Here is a 17,320-nt window from a genome sequence, read left to right on the forward strand (position 1 = left end):
CTCATAACGTTGGGTTTTCCTGAACACACACTTACTCATCTATCTAAATAGGGACATTACACAACCCTAACCCATAACTTAATCCTAACTGAATTACAACTTTAACTTTTACAAACAAACAAACAAACAAATAAATAAAACCCTACCTGTAATAACTTTATATTTATGCCATTTTTACAAACCACAATGTCACCAAAAGGAGATTTTAGGAGTTTTTGCCAGGTTAAGTTAATTTTTGGGTACAAAGTGGAAATAGAAAAAAAAAAAAAAAAAAAAAAAAACCTAATAACTATGAGCAACAGGCCAACAGGCAATATTTTTTATTGAAATTGAAATTTGGATGTATCTAAAGTTAAAATAAAATTGTAAACTAGGGGAAATGGCGATTGACAATAACAAAATAGGATAACAATTGCAAACAAATGTAACTAACTCCTTTTATTGTACAGTAAATGCCGTAATACATAATTGAACAGGTGACATCTCAGATATCGGCACTCAATTAAAAGGGAACTTCTGATTGGATTATAGCATATCGAAGTAAGCAGTGGGAAAGTAAAGAAGGCTCTGATTGGACATAAACCCAGCGATGGCGGATTCTGATTGGGCGATTGCCGAGCGAGCTCATCAGTTAATGAAACAGGTCACAGGGTCACACAGTAGTTCTTTGCAAAATGTCGGAGACGGCGGTTGCCTGCAATATCTGTGGCGCATCCTACACATTACCCGGTAACAAACAACAAAACCTAAAAAACCGAAAGTGTATTTTACGTTACTACTCGCTTTGTTCTATCGAATCCTACACTCGCACGTTTGAAAACACGTGACTGAATGAAGATTCCAGAAAAGCGTTAAAATTAACATTTATGTATTTGTAATGGTATAGACATGCAAATACTGTGAGTTTATTCATCTGGTACATTGTGTTGTTTTTCTCCAGAAGATGAAGCTGTGGGGAATCTCCCGCACGTGCTGCTGTGCGGTCACATCTTTTGCAATACATGCCTGCGCGCGCTCGAGTCCCCGCAGAACGTCATCACTTGTCCGGAATGTCAGGTGATTTACATGGGAAAACTAGACTGTCAGTCAATAACTACTTTGTTCCTCTCCCAAAGTTATCGTATTACTGCAGAAGACTTTTATTTTATAATAACAGTTCCTCGTCATTGATTATGTTTTTATCGTTTGTAAAAGAGTAGTGTTTACAACTTTCTCCAAAGGAGCCTACTGCGTTTTAGATTATGGGAGGCACTTCCGGTATGGGGAAGTTCCTCTCAAAAGACCGAAATAAGTCATTTTCAAATCCTAAGATTGCGCTGCCATCTGGCCAACGGTATTGTGTTCCCCAATACATGAAAAACAGGTCTAAACTACCTTTTATTCCCTAATTACTTCAATTTTTAAATTCTTCTTCTAGTGTTATTGTCAGCTGGTCTGCTTATTTAAATTAGTTATTTGCATAAAATTGTTTATATATGCCAGCTGTGATTGTTAAAGGGTTAGTTCACCCAAAAATGAAAATAATGTAATTTATTACTCACCCTCATGCCGTTCGATAATCTTCAGAACACAAATTAAGATATTTTAGTTGAAATCCGATGGCTCCGTGAGGCCTGCATAGGGAGCAATGACACTTCCTCTCTTAAGATCCATAAAGGTACTAAAACATATTTAAATCAGTTCATGTGAGTACAGTGGAATATTATAAAGCGACGAGAATATTTTTGGTGTGCCAAAAATAACAAAATAACGACTTATATAGTGATGATCGATTTCAAAACACTGCTTCAGGAAGGTTCAAAGCATAATGAATCAGCATATCGAATCATGATTCAGATCGCGTGCCAAACTGCTGAAATCACGTGACTTTGGTGCTCCGAACAGCAGATTCGACCCACTAATTCATTTGTGCTCCGAATCTTCCTGAAGCAGTGTTTTGAAATCGGCCATCACTATACAAGTCGTTATTTTGGGTTGTTTTGGTGCTCCAAATATATTCTTGTTGCTTTATAATATTAATATTGAACCACTGTACTCACATGAACCAATTTAAATATGTTTTTAGTACCTTTATGGATCTTAAGAGAGGAAATGTCATTGCTCCATATGCAGGCCTCACGGAGCCATCGGATTTCAACTATAATATCTTAATTTGTGTTCCGAACTAAGGTCTTACGGGTGTGGAACGACATAAGGGTGAGTAATAAATAACAGAATTTTTGGGTGAACTTACCCTTTAAATATTTGTGAGTTGCTGTGAACTTTCCCTACGGGGATAAATAAACTGACTACTACTAGATGGTCTCAGTCCAAACACAATCACTACAATAGGCAAAGGACATGAAAGTATAATCAAACTGTGACATTTAATGTACACCGTATCATGGAGGTCAAAACATTTAAATGCCCTTTATTTGATGACAATGAACATAACCCTTTATCATCAAAGAAACCTAAAAGATTAGGATTATTATTTTGTGTGGTGTTAAAAAAATTGTTCAATAATCAAAAAAAAACAAAAACATTCTCAGTCCAGGCAATGCTATACATCAATTTTGATACCTCATCAAAAGCTATAAAAATGAAGTTCCCAGTGTCTGAGAGGAGGGGTTGTCTCCTTGGGAAGAGTTCTGGACACATATTACAGTAAGGTCTCAAGATGAATAGAACCATTTTGTGTTTTGTCTTGGACTGTATTTTATTTCCTGGTCAAAATGTGCTTGTAGAAATCTGTAACCCTGTATTATTACTGTAATGTTGTACTTTTGTTACCTATCAACCTTCCAAAAAAGTAATAAAAACTTCAATAAAAAAATAAAGTTCCCAAATAGTTATTCAATTACTGAAGCAGCAGTATTTGTTTATTAAATGCTCCCATAGAATGGGATTATTTGAAATTGGGTTTTTAATTATGAGTCTTTTGTTTGTTTTAATATAGATGGACACCCTAATTGGAGAGGAAGGAGTTGATGGTTTAGAGGTGGACAGCAGAATCATTGGCCTCATCTATACAGCACGGATGAACACAAAGAAAGAGTATTTAGTGATGAATTCTTAAAGTTCAATATCTTTTTTTTTTTTCATAGCATTGTTATGGAAAACATGAGACACATTTTTAGAACTATTCTTTAATGAAACATTGGTTCAAGAAGTTGCAGTTGCAAGATAAAAGTTATTGTCAGCAGGCACTCTGGAGACCGGTGGAAATCTCCAAGGTTTAAGAGCCCACCCTCATATGCAGACATCCCCACACAGGAGAATGCTGAAGGGGTACAGACACTTTCTATATTGTCTCATCCCTTCATTTAGATCAGGTTCACTTAATATTCTCAGCTCAAGCTTAAAGCTTAGTAATGTGTCTGTCTGTGTATGTTTGTGCAGAGGCCAGATGTAGTTAAAGTTTTGGATGAAGCTCTGATTAAAGCAACGGAAAACCTGAATCAACTTGATACACTTCACCAGGTGAATGAGAAACTAATCTAATGTAGGCTTATTTTGTAGGAATATGTATTCTTAGGTATGAATCAGTTGTCTGGGCAATGGTCAATTTAACTGATTTTCGTCAAAAGAGGTCACAAGAGACATTAATGTTTTTGATAAAAGATTACAAAGACAGAGATAAATATGTTTTTGTCAAATTTGTCAATTTTGATTTCATGATGATTAAAAACCTCTTTGGAAGAGTATATGTCATATAGCTGATATGTGAAGCTTTTGTTTTGTGTGTTTAAGACTCTTGCCAATGGTATTCCAACTCAGCTGAGGAAAGAGAGAACTCGAATTATCAGAGAAATTGATGTGGCTGTAGACAGAGCAAAGAGCATTCTGATGAAAAGGTATGTGGACAGAATTTTTAGAGGCACAGTCTTTAAAGGGTCATGAAAACCCAAAACACTTTTTTTGAGATGTAAACAGATATGTATAGGCTGCACATCATAGAAAACACTAAAGGTACACATTAATGTTATTCATAAGTGAAAAATTTCTGTCTTCTTGTTTGAAAAGCTGAGTCGGAGCAACGTCACACAATCTGACGTAATCGTGTACTTTTGGCCCAAGTATGGGCATGGTTAAACATATGCTGACGTAGACCGTTTCGAGCGATTCTCGACATACTGTATATTCATGACATAAAGATCATTTAATCCAATCACTGCGCTGTAGTATTCATAATTGCGGTATTATGCCTGGAATGAGGAAGTATCTCTTCTCTTGCCTCGATCTGTTGTCATTCAGAGACATATCGTTGGTGCTCGTTTCCTCAGTGCTACAACACAATGTGTTTTCCTGAGATGTGACCAGAGCAGAGGTTTGTGTGCATGTGGATTGTTTTGCTGTAATCTACCAGCACAAATGGAAAATATGTTTGCATGTGATCGCATTACAGCAGAGAATTCAAATGTTACAAAAGTGCGGCTCATTCACCTCTGCCTGCTCTAGCTGCGTTCAAACACACAAGCCGTATGTAGGCTATGTTTCCCTCAGCACAGCAGCACATGAGTGTTGTTTGTATTTTGCTTGCGATACGGTCAGAACTGGAGTTTGAATACGAACACGTGAAAAATACAATTGTTATGATGTAGACGCGGAGCACGCGTATGATCGGTTTCAGCGCGGAGCTCCGCGATGAGTTTAATAACACTAGTCACATGACACATAGCTCATACAGAATAAAGTATCCGTGTTTAAAGTTTTTATTTCACACATTCTCCTGCACCAAACATTAACCAGCACGGTGTAGTTATGCACACACATTTCTTCAAGTCTTCTTCAAATGAATTATATGTGAAAACTGGACACTGATACAGTGGTGTAGCCTATCTGAATGTGACGACATGATTATTCTAATGGACAAAAGACTGATTTTGAGTGCAGTGCTCGTAAAAGTAATCAAAGTAGCCTATTATTAGCCCTATTAAATATTCTTTTGCATTTCTCCCTTGTGCTTGGGAGTTTGTCATTTTCTCCTTGCTCATATATTAATATTCATTATTCTGTATAATGAGTGTGTTCTAGGGCTGCAACAACTATTCAATAAAATCGATAATAATCGATAATGGAGTTCATCGACAAGGATTCTCATTATCGATTAATTGGCCCTGCCTACCGTGCACGAAAGGCTTATGCCAGTCGTGTCAAATTACAGCACTGAATAACGCATTTCTATGGACCAAAATGCATCTAAAAATAGTGGAGAAAACAGAGTGAGCTGCGGCGGGAAAGGTACGAGATCAAAACATGAGAATTATTTATTTTAAGATTCAAACTAATGCATTAGCGTAATGGCTTGCCCTGTCAGGCGCTTTGATATGCATGTGCGTCCTCAGCGCAAAACGTTGTTTTGCACCCGCGTCAGACAGACGGAATGCAGGAGAGAGGGAGACTATTAATATTCAGTGCAAAAATATTAATTTTGTTGAAATATCTATTGTTTAAAGTTAAAATTAGATTTAACCGTCAACATGCCAATCAAGTATTTTATGATAATAGTGACTGTAAAGGGATAACAACATGTAATTGAATATAAATGCAAGACGTTTGTTATAACCTATTTACAGGATAAAGAAATGAGGTGATTGTGTGCAGAGTGAAAGTGTGTGTTCCTGCAGAACATTTATCTTGCTTGTTGGTTAACAATGAGTTTGTGATTTTCTTAATCTTTATTACTATCTTCATTTTTATTGTAGAGTAGAGATTTAAACTATACTATGCAGTGCTAAAGTTATTAGACATCTGATACCCAATGTATGGTTTGTGCCACAGGTCAGAGCAGCATAAACTATCAGTACTGGTGATTACTAATCATTTCTCATGTTTCTGTAATGATTAATCCACCAGTATGTGTAAGCTCTTTAGTTACAGCAGTATTTCTAAAGCTACAATATATTTATTGTTATCCATGAATTTTTGATTTTACTGTTTTACAAGAAAGGCAGGAAAAAGTAAATCACTTCATAGTTGTTGTTTTTTTTGTTTTGTTTTTTTTTTTCTTCAGATGCCCAGTTACAGTCAATACGATCAGAGACTGTTAAGATTTTTTTGGATATTATGTGTGAATAATATTTAGAATCCATTTAGTTGTTTCAGTTTGATATTTTCTTAGTTTCAAACGAGTTTTTGATAGATTCCTAAAATATTTGTGTTCTTTATTGACAGGTAGTCTAATAAATGACTGTATGTTTTCATAGCATTCAGTTGGCACATTTGTTTGAAGTACATTGGGCAGGATGTGCAAGAGTGTGTCTTTTTTTTATCAATAAAATAAAAATGAATAAAATTAGGGTTTTATCCGATTTTATTTTTTATTTTTTTGAAAAATAATCGGCCAACTAATCGATTATGAAAATAATCGTTAGTTGCAGCCCTAGTGTGTTCTATGTCTGTGCTTCATTGGTTGTTCTCTCCCCTCTTCCAACCCCCCTACACTCCCACTTTTCCAGAGCTTTACACGTCCATTTTAACAGACTTTTTTTGAGCATTGAGGTGTGAACGACCAGGGTAAAACAGGAGGGTTTCATGACCCTTTAATGAAACATTCTGTGGTATTTTATAGGTCATAAACTTTGCAAATAATGCTTCTCATCATGTATTTTGTGGAATTTGCAGACGGAGTATGTTGTTGTCGGAATTGAATGCTGTGGATCTTCTCTTCTCGGATGGTCGGAAAGAGTGTAAGAGGATAGAAAAGAGGGTAAAGGAGCTGCGCACAGCCATCCAGAAAGCTCGACATGTTCGTCAGATTCCTTCTCTGGAGACCTATTGCAACCTTGACCAGGTAACACTGTACTAGGTGCCATACAGAGTTCTGCTTAATGTTAAATGATCTCAATGACTTAATTTGTTAAGTTAAGTTTAAGTTTAGTTAAAATTTTAGGAAGGAAATAAGGCAGTAAGATGGTCAGTAGTTACTAATTAGAAACTGTTTTGCTAGAGCATATAAATGTGAAATAATATAGTGATGTATGTATTTTACTGTTATCAATAACAGACCCATTTAGAAATTTATTTATTTTTTTATTCATTCCACATTTATTCTACATTCCACCTCAAACATTTTCATCAGATGTATTTTAGATACTATATGTATATATGATATATTTGTGTTTATTATTATTATTTATTATTATTATTATTATTAATTTGTTTCTAAGGCAACATTTTTCATAGTAACTTCAATTTTTGCTATTTTTTTTTTATTGATTTAAGATTTTGGAGACTCTTCAAATTCCAGTGGATGTTGAGTCATATGACATGAGCTGTCTGTCACTGCGTTCAGGACTCAGGTAGATGACCATCGTACACAATTAGTTTCAGAGCTCCAGAATGCAATTAATACTGTCACAAAAATTAATGCAAACAGCTTTGCTGTTTTTACATGCGTACATAAATAAAGGGAAGCATTTACTGTCTTATTTTGTTTTTATTTATAGCTGCTGTCTTCATATAGACAATCTTGCTGAAAGTATGAGAAACTGTCTTAAAATCACAGATGACGATGATAGCTGGTAAGTGTTTATAGAATGTGTTTCATTGAATGTGTGTAAAACCTAGTGATATGATTTTTGTTATTTTGTTATGCCAGTATCAGAGAAGAAGTTAGTGCGGAGCCTTTCCAAAATGTGACGAGCTCTGCGGAAGTCTGGGACAGCTCCAGTCAGTCTGTTCAGAGAAATGCAGAGCCCATTCGCAAAAAACAAAGCACACGCAGACCAAGTTTCATGGAGGGCACAGATACAGAAGATACAGATGCTTGTACAGAGATGGTGGAAATAGGTGTGTGTTTGCAGGGCTTTTTAAAAATATTGATAATGATGTTAATAATTTTTATGTGTCTGAGCATTTTTTTTTTTATGTTTTTGTAATATCTTTAATAATGCTGAGCTCATATGTTTTAGCACGCAGTTCCCTTGTTGCTGAACCAAGGCGAAATGAACGGCACAGAGCACTTAGAAAACATCGCAGGCAGCATTTTGAAAATCCCCCAAATCCACAACCTAAAAGTATGTGCCACATTTGATGGTTAATCAGAACAATGAACAAACAAGACGACACTCCCTTTTTCTTTGTGTTAAGTGCAATTGTTGTTTGTTTGTTTTTTCTAGTGGTGCATTACGTAATGGCAACACACATTGTGAACCCTGGACATTTCTATGTACGCTATATGATTGAACACAAGACAGGCCAAAAGTTGAGCAAAAAGATTACCGAATTCTGCTCAGGAGAGAATAGCCTCTTCACGTTCAATGATGAAATCAAGACTGGTATGTGCATGTTATCCCTTAATGTTAAAGATGCTTGTGTATTTATCATTTTGTAAGTAGCCATTAGGGATATAACGATATAAAAATGTCACAGTATGATAATACCTGTAAAGTGAACGATTCAATATTTATTGAAATATTTATAAAAAAATTTAAAAAAAAAAAAGACAAATGAAGACTTGGAAAAAGTGTCATACGTGTCAAACAGTGATTGAACATTACAATTATGTACAAATTAACCATGTCATATCCTGTTCTCTTTTCTATATCCTCTAATCATAACTGTTACTTAGAGATATGAGGTATTGTATGAGAGAGGTCAAATGACCTAAAACTCCTTTTATAAAATAAAACAATTGCACCAGCTGGACCTGCCGGCCCGCCCTCCCTCTTTACCCGGCCCGCAACTGATCTCAAAAATAAAACATAATCCGGCCCGCTAAATTATTATTATTATTCTCTAGTTGCTACCTGTCTGATATGCAAAGAAAAAGTCGCCGTTCTATGGGGGCATTTACATATCGCGTCACATAAGCGGCCGCGTCGCATTCTCATTCTTTCCAATACGCTTTTGCTCCAGTGGCGTCTGTCGTTGCTATGCAACCATGAGCCTCGCTCTCAACCACACCGCTTCTATTATGAGCGCGCTCGCCCAAATTACAGTAAAAGCACTCAACTTTAAGTCACGAGCGTCGGACAAGCTACGCGGACAAGCTACGCAATATTGCGTTCATAATCGCAGATGAATCGCCTTCGATTATGAACACGATATTGCATAGCTTGTCCGCGAACTACGGCTCTGTATTGAAAGCTCATTTGAAAGCAGGTGATGGACATTTACCGCTAATCACAGAACCGGCTTTTCTGATGAGACACGCATGACAATCTCATGCGATTAATCGTGCAGCCCTAGTAAATAGAATATTTAGAGTATAGGTATAAAGATATTTTAGTAGCCAAATTTGATGTAAATGAGAAATAATGCAAAGGAAAGTAAATTTTCTGAAATGTTGCGCTTTCTTGCGCTTGAATGTTATGGGCCTCCTATGAGGTGTCAATCACAGAAACGGCCCCCTGCCAATTTGAGTTTGAGACCCCTGAGCTGGACCTTGACAAAGATAACATCTATTATTTTTTTCTAACATTGTCAAGAGTAGTATTTGTTAATATTAGTTAATGCATTGTGAAGTAAAATGAACAAACTATGAACAGCTCTCACTTCTGTAATAATTTGAATATTTGTTACATAAATGATACTGTGTGTTTGACAAGATTGTTAGTGAAGCTGTTTATATCTACACATGACAACTTTCTAGATCAACGGCAGTGCAAATGCAGATTTGAATGTCGTGATTTTATTTTTGTCAAAAGATTAATATACACGGGCAAATTGTTGTCATTTAGGAATTAAATCATGTGGGTAATGAAATCGAGAACGCAATCTTTTAAAGATTAATCGTGCAGCTTGTCTTTGTGCACCCTTCTCTCTTTCTCTCTCTCTCTCTCTCTCTCTCTCTCTCTCTCTCTCTCTCTCTCTCTCTCTCTCTCTCTCTCTCTCTCTCTCTCTCTCTCTCTCTCTCTATATTAATATCCGATGTATATGAGGTGTGTGAGGGCTTTTCTTGACATTCATTGCTATAATATTCATGAGGTGAGACGTCTCTAATAAATGATACGCTCCTCGCATTACACCAGAACCGTTTTTGGAACTGGGCTGAAAAAAAATTTTTTCATAATTTTTTTCATGGTATCGATAATTAATACCATGCAGTATTGTTAATTTATAATTCAAACCAAACATTCATAAATACATAGATTTAAATGAAGACAGACCAGATTTTCCTCTGAATACTTCAATAATGAGAATTAATAACTGGCTATTGTTACCAATTTAATTAAATCGGTGTAAACAAAATTCTAATTGGCACTGCACACTAGCACAGAAACTGCATGAAGTGACATTTAGATGTGGTATTTATGCATTTGCACTGCAATTACAGTTGCATAAATATTGTTAAGAGATTAATGTTTTAAATATAAAACTCTGAATATAGAAATATGAAATGTTGGAAAAAATTAAATAATAGATTGGGAAACTAACACTTGCTGCCACCTCCTGGGGCTTTAATCTAAAAGTAGGCCTATTATTTCATTTTTTCTAACATTTCATATTATTGGAAATTATATGACTAAGGCTAGGTACACACTTGAAGATTTTAATCCCGATTTTGAACCCCTCAACGATTTTTTTGTCATTTGTTTTTCAATGCAAAGCAACACGCACCAGAAAAGCTAGCTGACAACTTTGATCGTCATCTATTTGTTTTTTCTTCTGAAGTCTGTTTGATCTTGCGAGTCTCTGTGAGATCTCTTGTCACTGGTCAATACAGCATATTAGGAACAATTTAACAATCAGTTTCCAGCACCGGCACTATCTGTTCTATATTATGGCTTTATGAACATTGTCTTAATGTGTGTTTGCTAATAAAATGTGAAATTGTTTGTTATATTTGTATGAACGACAATGTCAACAACACACAGCTTTATAGAAAATAAAATCATAAATTAATGCAAGTAAATTTACAGATGAGTGAGTGTGTGTGTGTGTGTGTTCACACAGGCTCTGTGCTCTTTGTCTATTGGAAGGAGGATGTGTGGTATAGAGTAACAGTGACTGAGCTCTTTCAGAAAGAGTGTTTCCAGAGTGTGACCAAATGCCTTGCTTCAGAAGTCTCCCGTCTGCGTGTTCACTTTCAGGACTTTGGCTTCTCCAAATGCTTCTCAGTCCCAAGGTGAGAATTTATAGCATGTATGTGTGTAAGCATTGTAAAAAAAATATATAGGTTGACTTGCCTAAAGGCTTAAAATTCTCTCTTTATTTGTCAGTTAGTTGTGTGCATCATTTCTGGATCTGGAATTTCGAAGATCTGAACATTGACACATCTTCAAATAGTGAATCTTCCATTGGCATTAGAACTGAAACTGAAATAGATCTGCTTGCAAATCATGCTTTTTTTTGTTTATCTTAGTGATGGAGGTTTAAACTCTTTGAATGCATGTCTGCGGAGACCTGATGCAGCTACTCTGGCGGATATAAACGGCTGGGCTCCTCTGGCCATCCGATGTTCCCTTAAAGATATTATTCCTTCAGACTTGGTAAGAGCTGTGGAGATGTATTTACTTTAACTGCACAAGAAGTTATTAGAGTTGTAATTAATTTAACTGCACCAAAATACATGATAAAATACAGATTTTCTCACATTAAAACCACAGGATGTTCAGTATTAATACAAAGGAAATATTCTTGCATATGGCTGCCATCTAGTGGTGCAAAAAGAAATTTTGTTTCAGATCTATTTCTGTTTTGTGGATGCTATTAAGAGAATATGCATTTGAGTGTGGCAGTCTAGGCATAATTGATTGAGAAGACATGGAAAGGGATGAGTTGTTTGTGTTTTATGTATTAGGTGAAAGGGTGGACTTCAGAGGCTAGTGATGAGATGAGAAGGAAGCTGGGCTCTGAGGCTGTGGAGATGCAGGTGTTTGGTGAAGACGGAGGTGCGCTGTTAGTGGATCTGAAGAAAACGCAGATGCTGTCTCTGCGGGAGCATCTGGTGTTCATGGAACTGGCCAGGTGTGTAAAAATCAGCTCTGGGGCTGTCAACTTCATCCTTAAAACACCAGTGGTGGGAATCTTTAGGCACCTCATGGTCCGATTTGGGAGTCACAATTAGAGGGTGACAATCCCAGAAAATTGTCTCCCATTCCCTCCCACTCCCATTTTTTTTTTTTTTTTTTTTTTTTTTGGCGACATCTCTTCTGTATTTAGAAATATTTTTTGTGTGTATTTGATCGTTTGGACGTGCACCCAAAGTATAATTAATCTATATGCGATCCATTTTGGAGAGCACACACACAATTCAGCCTGGGGAACAGCGCCTCGTCTTGTGCGGATCATTGTGCTTTCAATGTTTTAAAACATTGATAATAATGATCAAACATGACCCGCAATTTAGCAACAGTAAAAACTGCATTTTACAACAATCACCGGTTGAGCTGATTCTGATGTTAAGTTTGGGTTTATGGAGGAGCTAATGCACACAGCTGTGAGGGAAGGAAGTTGTGCTAGATGAAATGCAACTAGTATAATAGTTTTACCACACATATCGTTTTCTGATGGTCCTTGGAAGCCAAAATTGAAATAAAAATAAAAAATTAGCTTAGTAATAAAAACACAGGCCTAAAGTGTAAGCAGACTTTTGAATGTTTAGTTCTCTCTTCCATTGTCACAATTAAACAGGGCTTTAATGTTGTGAGTGCGCTGTAGCTCATCTCTCTTGTGTATTGCGAATAGCAAAAATGCTTTATAGACAAATGTCCTAATATTATTGCATATAGAAAAAGCTGGCAAACTTTGCAAGATAATGTCTATATAGCAATAATAAATGTACGTGTATGTATTTTCTTCATAATTTCTCCAGTACCGAAGCAGAATTAGCAGAACGAGTCAGAGCTTATTGATACACCCCAATTTAGCCACGGGGCCCATTTAATACCGGGTTTCGGTACTTATCTCTACCCACACCAAAGCAAACAGAAGAGCATAAAAAGACAGGGCAACTACAATTGAGTTCAAAATTAAAATATATAGTTTATTTGGTAACACTTTACAATACGGTTCATTTGTTAAACATTAGTTAATGGATTAACTAACATGAACTAACAATGAGCAATACAATTGTTACTGTATTTACTAATCTTCGTTAGTGTTAGTTAATGATAATACAGTTGTTCAATTTTTGTTCATGTTAGTTCACAGTGCATTAACTAATGTTAACAAGCTTTTAATAATGTATTAGTAAATGTTGAAATTAACATTAACAAAGATTAATAAATGCTGTATAAGTGCAGTTCATTATTAGTTCATGTTAACTAATGTAGTTAACTAATGTTAACTAATGAACCGTATTGTAAAGTGTTACCGTTTATTAATATAAACTATATTTGTTTTTAGGCTATTGTTATTATAATTCCCGGTCCCGCTAACAATTTTTCCCGTCCCATCCCAATCATGTGATTAATAGTGATTTTGTTTGCCATCCTGTGGGATTCCCGCGGGATTCTCGGAAAAATGTCAGCCTCTAGTCACAATCCGATTCCAAAATGATTCTTGATCTAGCAGAGAACAGACCGTGAACCAGCGTGGGCGTTCTACACGAGGGTACCCATGTTACCGTTGCGGGTAGGAGGGACATATGGCCCATCATTGTCCTGCCCCACAAGCCTGCTTTTTCAGAAAACTAGAAGAGAGCGGTTGGGCATTTAACTGTGTGTAATGCATTCAGGTGACATATCAGACGATTTTTACACATCAATCATACAACAGTACTTCGAATAGCCACAGAGACATTGCATGACTTCGATGTTTCATTCTCACTAATTTTGTGCTCTGGCTCAAATTGAAAAGGCTGATAATTTTTTAAAAGGAACCCTGTGGGTAAGACTTTTCTAGCGATAAGAGGAGAAAAGAATGGGAAGACTTGCATCTCTTCTCTTGTGGCCCATCGACTGAAAATTGACATCGTATATTATATTCCGAGTAGCAACAGGGTAGCGTCAGTAGCTCCCGAGTGCAACCATTTGACGTCATCTATGTAGAATGCACTGTGCACCTAAACAAAATGGCACCCCCCATTGTCCAAATATGTCATGGATTTTTTAAATAACGTAAATCTTTCATGGGTTTTCACACATCCCTAATCTTAATTTGTGTTCCGAAGATGAACGAAAGTCTTACGGGTGTAGAACAACATGAGGGTGAGTAATAAATGACATTATTTTCATTTTTGGGTGAACTAACCCTTTAAAAGTTCAGAACGAAGCCTTCCTTGTCTGTTGTTCTTCAGACATTACAATATATTTTTGAGATACTGTGTGTGTGTGTGTGTGTGTGTGTGTGTGTGTGTGTGTGTGTGTGTGTGTGTGTGTGTGTGTGTATAATATATGTGTGTAATATATAGAATATATATATACACATAAATAATATGATTAAATGCAAGTGAAAACAAGAAATGCCTGAATTTCCCAACAGGATGCTTATTGGTGAACCATAACACAAAGCTCTCAAAATAACACATTAACTTTACTAACCCTTTTTCTGTTATTGTTTTGCTGTTATTGGTTATATTAACAATGCTGACATGAAACTTTTGTGTACAGATTCTACTCTCCTATAGTTGCTGCTGGCAGTGCGCCCCTGCTCTTCTACCCTCCAGTTCCTCCTAAAATCAATGTTGAGTTCAATGCTATGGTTGCTCATGTGATCTCACCGTCAGACTTCTATGTACAACAAGTGGGTGTAAGCACACACATTATAATAAAATCATAATGAAATTAAATGAATGATTGAAAATGTGATTTACTCACCCTTGATGAATGCAGGTTGAAAATATGGAGTACCTGCTGTTGCATTCAAAGCTTCAAGACTGTTACAGTCATCCTAAGGCAGACCGTGAGTTCCAGATCTACTGCCCTTCTCTCTCACAGGCCTGCGTCGCTAGCTATGACCAAGAATGGTGCAGGGTTCAGGTCACAGGTGCGTTGATGTGTTTATACAGAATATTAAACATATAAACATGCAGTAAAAGAAGCTAGTCTACTTCTGTTTATCTCTCAGGTTTCCCTGGTGGTCAGATGGTCCAGGTTCGGTATGTGGACTTTGGCTACAGAAAGACTCTCTCGGTGAAAGAATTGAGACAGATAAAGGATGAGTTCTTTGCTTTGCCAGAAATGGTAAGATTTAGGCTGTAATACCGGTTATGAGGTACGATAATGATATGAAATTTTATACTGGTTTAAAGGGTGCTTAAATATGAATGAAACTTACTTGACAACTACAGTTCCTACATTAATATCCAAATTAGTACAATAGACTTAATTAATAATTACTTGCCAGTGCATGGCAAGATTTCTTGCGATCGTGCTGCCTCTCATATGTTCTTTTCATATACGAGAACAGGGCTCTACAGTGCGACCATTTCACTCGCATTTGTGAGTAAAAATAACTGTGTGTGAGTGTGAATAAATATTTAGATGCACTCGTCGAGTCACCCGATTGATTCTCATGAATAGATCAATAATACAATCGAAATTAAAAGTACAACTCCCAAAATGCATCTATACTGAACAACAGTTATGTTTCGTACTGCAATCGGCTGCTTTTCATGCCTTCATTCAAAGACTTTGCTTCAGTCAGCACAGCAGAGCAAGTGCAAAAGACGTGCGTGACGGACTACACTTTAAAGATTGTTTACAAGGTGATACAGGTAATGCGCACTTACCATCTCATGATGCTGATGTTTCAGCCAAATTAACTTTAAATAGTACATTTGGATTATCATAAGCAAGGTTGGAAATTAACGGGGGCTTTGGGTGAAAATACCTAAAAATAAATAAATAAATAATCCATTAAAAAACACGCACCGTTATGAATGAGATCAGTAAGTATCGCATTTGCAATCATGCCAATACTCGGAGAAACAGAAGCGTACTCATGTGATATTACTTAACTTACATATTAGGTTTGTTGCGATAGACGGTGTTACCGGTGTTCAGCACCAACACTGAGTACACTTCTGTTTCTCCGAGTATTGGCATGATTGCAAATGTGATGCTGATCTAAGTCCGATAAACAAGTTCATATTAAGTGACTTAACATTAGCCAAAATACTGTCAGTATTGCTTTATTTTGTGAAAATAGTTTCAAACAAAGCCAGACCAGAACTCTTGCACATCTCCAAGCAATGGTGATTCCTGAATGAATCTGCTCTTTGAACGGCTAAATGAATGACTCACACATTAAAATTTACTGTACTGTTGGTACACTACAGTTGGTGTTATGTTGAGATCCGCGTGTTTTTCGGAAGTCTTTTAAACAAATGAGATTTATATAAGAAGGAGGAAGCAATGGGGTTCGAAACTCAATGTATGTCATTTCCATGTACTGAACTCTTGTTATTTAACTATGCCGAGGTAAATTCAAATTTTGATTCTAGGGCACCTTTAAGTAAAGGTGCAGATACCCTGGTAAAATATTAAGTATTAAGTTCTCCTTTTCAATTTTACTTGATTTTTTTTAATGTACTGATTGATGAATGGGGGGTGCGGGGGTATAATGTACAAGACATGCAGATAGTAAAATGTTTTAGCATTTTATGAACACTATGCAAACATACTAGTTTTAAACATACGCGTCTTAAACAAAAACTCTTATGCTTTGACTTTCCCTTAATCCCTTCCTATTTTCATCTTATGCTACTCTTAGCGATGTCTGAAACTTTGGATTATGACTCTTTATGATAAATCGCTTGCTGTATTCATTTGTAAGTCACTTTGGATAAAAGCGTCTGCAAAATGAATTAATAGTTTTACATTATTTGAAACTGCTATGGTAGTGGGAAAGATGCAATCTGAACTTGTCCACATTCATGCATTTCATGGGCCTAAACATCTCATCTTTTACAGCAGATTTAGTACATGAACAACTGATAGTTGTGAATTTCATTTTAATTTACAATAATAAATCCTAAAATTCTGAATTGAAACTCAGTCTGAGTGGATCATTTGAAACACTAAGTTGTTGACTTAACGAACAGATGCGTTCGGATTGGTCCAATTTACGAATGAATTGTTCAGACACCGCTATCAAGTCTCTGAGCAGCTTGACGATTTCTTCAGTTCAGAATAAAGAGGGACAGCATGTTTTTCTGAAATGTATAGTTGAGTGAAAAGTATGATATAATGCTTTGGAATGTAGTAAAGTTTTCCAAAATAAAAATGCTCCCAAAATGAAAAAGTACTACCACTGCTAATTATTGAAAATTAAAAATGAGGAAAATCGGCAACAGTGCATATCACATTTTGCTTGTTTCAGATCATGCATGCTCAGTTGTTTCCATGAAGGACCCAAGTAGAGTCATCAATCTTTCCACACTGACACTCTACTCTTGACACCCCACTGCAATTTTGGTTGAGCTTATCTATATCTATGGAACTAATCC

At 36.3% G+C, this 17,320-nt stretch overlaps 1 protein-coding gene across 4 annotated transcripts in view; it reads left to right on the forward strand.

The window, feature by feature from the left end:
- The window catches only part of rnf17 (ring finger protein 17), a 47,243-nt gene that overhangs the window by 17,992 nt on the left and 11,931 nt on the right, over positions 1–17,320 (forward strand). Inside the window, exons 3-19 of one of the 4 annotated variants that reach the window (XM_067408546.1) lie at positions 941–1,056; positions 2,939–3,036; positions 3,183–3,270; positions 3,382–3,462; positions 3,733–3,836; positions 6,607–6,775; positions 7,207–7,283; positions 7,431–7,505; positions 7,583–7,773; positions 7,896–8,000; positions 8,103–8,261; positions 10,882–11,053; positions 11,291–11,417; positions 11,729–11,895; positions 14,481–14,619; positions 14,703–14,856; positions 14,938–15,053. In XM_067408546.1, coding sequence (XP_067264647.1) covers positions 2,939–3,036; positions 3,183–3,270; positions 3,382–3,462; positions 3,733–3,836; positions 6,607–6,775; positions 7,207–7,283; positions 7,431–7,505; positions 7,583–7,773; positions 7,896–8,000; positions 8,103–8,261; positions 10,882–11,053; positions 11,291–11,417; positions 11,729–11,895; positions 14,481–14,619; positions 14,703–14,856; positions 14,938–15,053 — 2,022 coding nt within the window. In that variant the 5' untranslated portion in view covers positions 941–1,056. The remainder of the gene's footprint in view (positions 1–940; positions 1,057–2,938; positions 3,037–3,182; positions 3,271–3,381; positions 3,463–3,732; positions 3,837–6,606; positions 6,776–7,206; positions 7,284–7,430; positions 7,506–7,582; positions 7,774–7,895; positions 8,001–8,102; positions 8,262–10,881; positions 11,054–11,290; positions 11,418–11,728; positions 11,896–14,480; positions 14,620–14,702; positions 14,857–14,937; positions 15,054–17,320) is intronic. The other 3 variants (XM_067408550.1, XM_067408549.1, XM_067408548.1) reach the window with 3 other exon arrangements.

This window comes from Chanodichthys erythropterus, chromosome 14 (assembly GCF_024489055.1).
Source record: "Chanodichthys erythropterus isolate Z2021 chromosome 14, ASM2448905v1, whole genome shotgun sequence".
NCBI lineage: Eukaryota > Metazoa > Chordata > Actinopteri > Cypriniformes > Xenocyprididae > Chanodichthys > Chanodichthys erythropterus.